The sequence below is a fragment of the Arachis ipaensis genome, chromosome B03 (assembly GCF_000816755.2).
Source record: "Arachis ipaensis cultivar K30076 chromosome B03, Araip1.1, whole genome shotgun sequence".
Classification (NCBI taxonomy): Eukaryota; Viridiplantae; Streptophyta; class Magnoliopsida; order Fabales; family Fabaceae; genus Arachis; species Arachis ipaensis.
The window spans coordinates 135815965-135822629 of record NC_029787.2 but is presented as its reverse complement, the minus strand read 5'-3'; the positions used below and the strand labels follow the sequence as shown (position 1 = coordinate 135822629).

The 6665-nt window shown below is 36.9% G+C and overlaps 3 protein-coding genes across 5 annotated transcripts in view; all 3 read left to right on the top strand.

The window, feature by feature from the left end:
• LOC107632144 lies at nucleotides 39-4284 on the top strand. 2 transcript variants are annotated; one of them, XM_016335809.2, is made up of 9 exons: nucleotides 39-418; nucleotides 506-640; nucleotides 747-857; nucleotides 1134-1418; nucleotides 1883-2082; nucleotides 2439-2724; nucleotides 2887-2997; nucleotides 3220-3411; nucleotides 3764-4284. In XM_016335809.2, exons 1-9 carry the CDS (start codon nucleotides 122-124, stop codon nucleotides 4115-4117), a joined length of 1971 nt encoding a protein of 656 aa, XP_016191295.1. In that variant the 5' UTR covers nucleotides 39-121; the 3' UTR covers nucleotides 4118-4284. The 2 variants fall into 2 exon arrangements, with proteins under 2 accessions (XP_016191295.1, XP_016191296.1); XM_016335810.2 differs by having other exon boundaries at nucleotides 2442-2724; nucleotides 3764-4236.
• Nucleotides 4595-6027, top strand: LOC107632146. 2 transcript variants are annotated; one of them, XM_021120091.1, is made up of 3 exons: nucleotides 4595-4905; nucleotides 4983-5081; nucleotides 5649-6027. In XM_021120091.1, the coding sequence occupies exons 1-3, from the start codon at nucleotides 4678-4680 to the stop codon at nucleotides 5757-5759; spliced, it is 438 nt and encodes a 145-aa protein (XP_020975750.1). In that variant the 5' UTR covers nucleotides 4595-4677; the 3' UTR covers nucleotides 5760-6027. The 2 variants fall into 2 exon arrangements, with proteins under 2 accessions (XP_020975750.1, XP_016191298.1); XM_016335812.2 differs by lacking the exon at nucleotides 5649-6027 and having other exon boundaries at nucleotides 4983-5315.
• LOC107632145 overlaps nucleotides 6073-6665 on the top strand; it is a 1240-nt gene continuing 647 nt past the window's right edge. Inside the window, exons 1-2 of the mRNA XM_016335811.2 lie at nucleotides 6073-6233; nucleotides 6435-6654. Coding sequence (XP_016191297.1) covers nucleotides 6107-6233; nucleotides 6435-6654 — 347 coding nt within the window. The 5' untranslated portion in view covers nucleotides 6073-6106. The remainder of the gene's footprint in view (nucleotides 6234-6434; nucleotides 6655-6665) is intronic.

Here is a 6665-nt window from a genome sequence, read left to right as displayed (position 1 = left end):
AAAAAATATAATTATTTTCTCCTCCAAACAAGTTTAGAGAAGTCTTAGACGGTAGTTTTAGTTGTGACGTGTTTGGCAATTCCGAATTTGCGTTTCTGCGTGTCTATCCAGAAGGAGGAGGATGCAGGTTGTGCCATTGCCACTGCCGACTGCCACTCTCAGAACCTCTCAGCGACCATCCGGTGCTATTCATTTACCTTTCTACCCTTCTTCTCTCCCTACCAACACCACGCGCCTTCTCCTCCCTCCTCTCCATTCCGCCACTGCTACACCTACACCTACCCAAGAGCCTCTTCTTGACACCCCCACCAATGAATCCACCTTCATCGATATTGGATACATTTCAAGTGTTCATGGTCTTCATGGCGAGCTTCGTGTCAAACCCACCACCGATTTCCCTCAACTCCGCTTCTCCACTGTACCAAAATTCCTTCCTTTTATCATCATTATTTTATCATACGTTGTTTGTTTGTTTCTTTATTCATCTGTTCGTAGTATTGTGTAGCCCGGGAGAAGATGGTTGAGGCAGAAGGTTTTGAATGCCGAAACCCTTCGAGAGGTCGAGCTTGAGGAAGGTAGAGAGCACCCTGCACTCAAGAGTTGGATACTTAAATTCAAAGGGATTGACTCTGTCGACCAGGTATTTGATTTTTTTACTCGCAGGGAAAACTTTCACATGGCGTGTTTCATTATATCATATTCATATGCATGTTTTCTTGGTTCTGACTAATCAATATGTCACACAGGCTAAGATGCTTATTGGTGCTACGTTGCTTGTCACGAAAGAAGACAGGCCAGACTTAGAGGAGGGTGAATTTTACACTCATGATCTTGTTGGGATGAGAGTTTTTTTGAAGGTTAGTGATAATCATGAATTTTTTCTTGTTATTATTTATTTATTTTGCTAAAATATCAACTGTTTTAACAAAATTAAAGTACCCTTGTGCTATTAATCAGCTGCCTATTTATCGAATTTTAGAGGTCTATTATCACCTTGGTGATTCTAACTGATGAAATCGTAATAGAAATATTAACTTAAGGATGTTTCTGCTTTCATATTTTCGTCACCTAGTTGTTAGTTTTGGTTCCTTAATGCGATATGTTAAGGTGCTGACTGTATTTCTTTCTATCAGGAAAGTGGAGAACTTGTGGGAACTGTTATTAATGTTTTCAATAGTGGAGCCAATGACCTACTACAAGTGTCACTTGATTCGTCTTTTGACATACTTGATAAAAGTGGCAAGCCAAGGTCAGCGGAAACGGAAGCATCTGATCAGCTTGTTTTGGTGCCTTTTGTCGAAGCAATTGTTCCAGATGTTGATATGGAAAGAAGAGAAATGCATATTACGCCCCCCAAAGGACTCCTTGAATTAAACCTACGATATGATGAAAGGTCCAAAAAAGAAAGGCGCCAACTTGTGAGGCACACTTTCCTATGCTTTACTGCCAACTTGTTATTCTTGTTGTCTTGTCCTTTTTTTTGACAATTATGAAAGTTTTGTGGTTATTGATGATGCTGGATTACCTTTCTTAGTTTCTACCTGTTAATGTTCACTTTGAGATTCGGTTGGTTCATTGGTTATTTTGCTGTGATAGTAAAGCACAATAATCTATCTTTTAGTATAATTTGTCTTACCTTTTTACCACTTGTATGATAACCTGGCCAACAAACTCACATAATTTAACATGTAGTTCTTGGATTTTGATAATGTTCCATTCTGGATACCTCCCAATTGTTGTGCATGTAGCTTTTGGGTTTGAAATTGCATTTTATGTATTATTTTCAGTTTTGATCTAATTATTTGACTGGATGCTTTTACTATGTATAGCTGATGCAAGGATGTTATCTAGTATGGATAGTTCACTTTTTGCTATATTTTAGGAATGGAAGGAGAGGAAAAAGTTTTCAAAGCAGCTCATAGCAGTGAAAAAGAAACTTGTTGAAATGGAGCAACAGCATGTATTTCATGGACTTCGATATGGAGAGAAAGAACAGAGGAGATTGCTTAGTGAGCAGATTGTGGATGTCAACTCCAAATTGTTACAGGAGGCTTTACAAAGTCTTGAACAACCAATCAAGAGGTAAGTTAATTTAACAAGAGTTGTTTTGAATTATGACAAGTTCAATCCCATCCTCATAAATAGAAAAAACAGAAACTATGTATTAGCTAACATGACCTAACATTGTTTCTTACCTTTTATTATATAATTCACGATAGATGTGGTTGAAGGATTACAATTGTGATGTAACTTTTCATTCTTACTGATGAAAAATGACAGGATACAATAGTATGTCTTATTTAATTATCTTTTCTTTTTTCTTGAACTTTACCCATCATCATTATATTTTTCTATCACTTATTTGTCGCCACTTCCCTGTCCCTTATCCCTGCAAAAGGACATTTCGTTATATTTATGCTGTTTTGACTATTTTAAAGCAGATGGAACATGGCTGAGTTGGTCCGCTCCCTAGAAGCAAAGCTTATAAGTTCTCTGGAAATATCGGCAGAATCTTTCGTAGATAGAAGTAAGAAGTTGGTTGGAGATATGAGGATGCAGGAAAAGGGACTTAAGCTCATGAGCAAAGGCAAAATGGCTATTGTCCTGCTTTTGAGTGAAGAGAATCAGGATTGCATTAGGAACCCTGGCAATGTTGAAACTGAAGCAACTGAAAGTTCACCACTTACCTTGCTCCAAAAGTTACTCTGCAATCATGAAACTTTTGTAAGTTGTTGCAAACTTGTGTTTTATTTTCTTATTTTTGAGGTATTATAGAAATGAAGCTGATTTCTGAGGTATTATCCAACTAGGTGAATGTTTTTGGAGTGACTTTACTAAGATATACTACACAACTTCTCTTATCTAATACATTTCCATTATTTGCAGGTCGAAGATCGTGTATCTGTGCCTTTAATTTTGGTCTCTTCAGCAGAACAAATCCAGCCTTTAACAACATTGTTTACAAACAATAATCATTTTGGATTTGACTCTGAAAAGGTTCACACCATGCATGCAAAGGATCTCCTTTAGTTTTTTTGTATTATTATGTCACATATATCTTGAAGTGTGTCGCATTTATTAGTTCCCACTTCTTCTTTTAACATATACAATGAAATATTATTAAACTAGAATGGAAAATAGTAAGAGAGGATAAAGGTATCTCCAGAAATAATGATAGCAGTTTCAACTCAAAGTATCTAATTTATGATTGTTGTGTAGGTATGGTTTTTGGAAGAAGAGAAGCTACCGGTTATTAGCAGTTTGCCGGAAGGAGAGAACAAGTATAAGATCTTGATGAAATCGCCTTGGGAAATACTCCAAGCTCCTGCTGGATCTGGAGGATTTATTAGCTTGTTTTCAAAGCATAACATCATGGATAATCTTATCAACATGGGTGTTGAGTACATTGAGGTTAGGTTCTTTTCTCATTTCTACTTGCCGAGTAGTTTCGCCATTGAATTCTCTTAAGCTTCATTCCTATCGCTAACTGGTTTGATGAAGTTCAGATGCTCAATCATTGATAACCTTTGAATTTCTCTGGGTTTTCCTCTTTCAAATGACTGTCCTGGAGATTTCATACTTCTTGCTTCTGTCAGTTACATAATTATATCAAAATTAAACATTTTGCAATCAGTATTTGATAAAGCCTTAATTCCATATTTTGTGTGATTCATAAGCTTACATATTTGGAAACAATTGCTATGTTTCATTGTTAAAGTGGTATATGTTTTCCCTGATTCATGTCTCTTGAACGTTCTTGAAGGTATGCTGTCCAAGTGGAAGAATTGCTGGTGGCAACTCTCTACTACTTGGGTTGGTTAGATCAAGGGGAGCCAATATTGGGATACAAATTCCACATGCAAATGCAATAGCGGATTCGGATAAAAATGTTGACATGATATTCTCCATGGATTTTGTGAGTAAGTTATTGAAGGAGAGCAACATACTCCAGTTTGATGCAATAGAAAAGGCAAATTCCTATGTTGAGAAGGTTGACAAAGAGTGGGTTACTGTCACATCGTCCATTCCCAACTCATTTGAGCTATCGTGTAATATATATAGTTCCTTAAACGCGTGTCCTTTGGACAAGCTTTGTGTATTGCAGGTTAGAGAATAGGGTAGGTGAAAACATATTTGTTTTGCACGTATATAATGCATAACAGGAAAGGGTATTTGTGTAAAAGACGTCAAAACCGGTAGCTAATAGTGTTATGGCAAAATAAAGAGAATCGCCTGCTCTGTTGGAGGGGTAATGAAAATGTGTTCTGAAGTTGATTTCCGCTACCAGATCCAGACTCAAGGTTTTGGTGCTTCTTGGCCCGGACAGAAGCGGATAATTCTTACATGAACACATAAGTTCTAAGGCAAATCTAAACTAAATACTAGTAAAATTCTTTTTCTTTTCGTTGAGACATAATAAGTTCCTTTGATAGACTAAATGTTTGTTTGGGTGAGTTTTAAAGAAATTTAGCCAAGTCTTAATAACATTATTATTAGCATACAGTTCTAGTGAAAGACATTGTGAGTAACGAAATTCGAAAGAGGGATTTTTGGTTGGATGAATGAATGGGCTGAAGCTCAAATAAACGGTGATGGCCCGACCCAATGTAGTTACGAAAACCCAGGAATTGTTGTTTGAGGGGAAAACGGTGGCGAGGAGAGGTTTGATAAGAAGAAATGGGATCCCAAACGGCTAAGATCTATCGCGATCTTGTGAGAGCTGTGAAGAAACATATTGTGAATGGGAATGCCAATGGGAAGGAACACACCAAGCCCCACTTTCTAGATTTCGTATCGTCTGAGTTCCATAAGAACCCTAATCTGCTTGATACTGCAGCTCTTGAGCAGAAATTAAAGCTTGCGCGCGATTACACTCTCATGCTTAACAGTGTCCACCATCACAAGGTATCCATCTATTTATATATACATAAATACATATATGTATTATCCCTTATTTCATTCATTTTTTTTTTTGTTTTCAGGAATTGTTGTTCTCGTACAATATAGCGGTGGATAGGTCAGATGAAGTGAGAAGAACTCTTGGAAAATCTGCTGCCAGCGTCGGTCTTCGCCTCCCTGAGGTTTATCAGTCTTGATCATCATTGCTACTCTTAGTTCAATTTTGCATCCATGGAATCAATCATAAATTAGGTCACCTGAACTCATTAGCAGATTTTATATGCTTGACACTATTCATCTATGTATTGGCTTTGGATATTGTTGCATTTTGGAATAATACATACTTATATGGAACGTTTGAACGATTGAATTGTTATCAAGTCAAATACAATGAATTAAGAAAATTGCTTTCTGTCTCAAGCCTTACGACATGTAGATCCGCTGAAACGTTGCGAGAACAATGTGATTTCATTTGACGATATGCGAGGCGAGTGTGAATAACATACCGCATACGGATTCTTTAGTTCTTTATTATTAATTAAATGATCAAAAAGTAAGGTACGATCGTGTAACTTTCTACTTGTTTCTAAGTAATTACTTTATCGTAGAACATTTTTCTTGAAAATGATTTTATCTTAGTATTTCACTTTCAGTCCGTGCAAAAGGTTTAGTTAAGATACATCAGATTTTAGAAGAAATCTTTTTATACCGATAACTTTTATTCTAAATGAATTGCTTTAATATATAAGAGAATTCAAGTGAAAAGAGCTATTGGGATTTGGGACCGTTGTACTGTGAATGAGAAGAGTCTACTAGTGGAAACGAATATCTCTTTCCCCAGCCAACAAACAAGCACTTAGCTGTTTATACAAGGCATATTATGGTTAAACAAATCTTAGAAAATGCATGGCAAGTAAGAATAACGCATATTTGGCATTGCCTTGAATGTGAAGTATGATGCATCATCATCTTTACAACCTTGAATGAAGAGCTTTTGAACTATCGGCAAGAAAAGAACCCCAACGTTCTTTTCATCCATTTCTCATTGGGAAGTCATTGCTATATATAAAACTATCACTTGCACAAGAAAGCACATGCATATCCTTGTTCTGGTATTAGAGACATTATTCATTCACTACATTTTACCTTCTTGAAGCCCCCTAGTGCTTTCCTTTATCCACCCTTATCCAACACCACATAGTGCAAGATGGCCAATGAGCAAATGAAGCCTATTGCCACCCTTCTTTTGTTGCTGAACTTCTGCATGTATGTCATAATTTTGGGCATTGGTGGATGGGCCATGAATAGAGCAATAGATCATGGTTTTATCATAGGTAAAAATAAAACAAAACTATAGTTATATTTTCAGGAATGATTCTTTCGTGTGAAAAGTTTACATAACCTTATCAATAGATATTTATTTAGGTCCCATCCTTGATTCCACCTTATTGATCATTCACCTTATTTTCTATGCAATAGCTAAGCTTTTCTGTGTGTTTCTTCAGCATGCTAATGTTGTAAAGAGATTGTTGCAGGTCCAGGATTGACACTACCAGCTCATTTTTCACCCATATACTTCCCTATGGGAAATGCTGCCACTGGCTTCTTTGTAACATTTGCTCTGCTTGCTGGAGTAGTTGGTGCTGCATCAACGATTTCAGGATTCAATCATATTCGTTCATGGACTTCTGAGAGCTTGCCGTCTGCAGCTTCAGTTGCTACCATTGCTTGGACCCTTACACTCTTGGCCATGGGGTAGTCCATCC

Coding starts and splice junctions, on each gene's coding strand:
- LOC107632144 (XM_016335809.2), top strand. CDS start 122: ATGCAGGTTGTGCCATTGCCACTGCCGACTGCCACTCTCAGAACCTCT. Junction 2,083..2,438: donor CTTGAACAACCAATCAAGAG/GTAAGTTAATTT, acceptor ACTATTTTAAAG/CAGATGGAACATGGCTGAGT. Junction 2,998..3,219: donor TTGGATTTGACTCTGAAAAG/GTTCACACCATG, acceptor ATTGTTGTGTAG/GTATGGTTTTTGGAAGAAGA.
- LOC107632146 (XM_021120091.1), top strand. CDS start 4,678: ATGGGATCCCAAACGGCTAAGATCTATCGCGATCTTGTGAGAGCTGTG. Junction 4,906..4,982: donor ACAGTGTCCACCATCACAAG/GTATCCATCTAT, acceptor TTTTGTTTTCAG/GAATTGTTGTTCTCGTACAA. Junction 5,082..5,648: donor TCGGTCTTCGCCTCCCTGAG/GTTTATCAGTCT, acceptor TTAATATATAAG/AGAATTCAAGTGAAAAGAGC.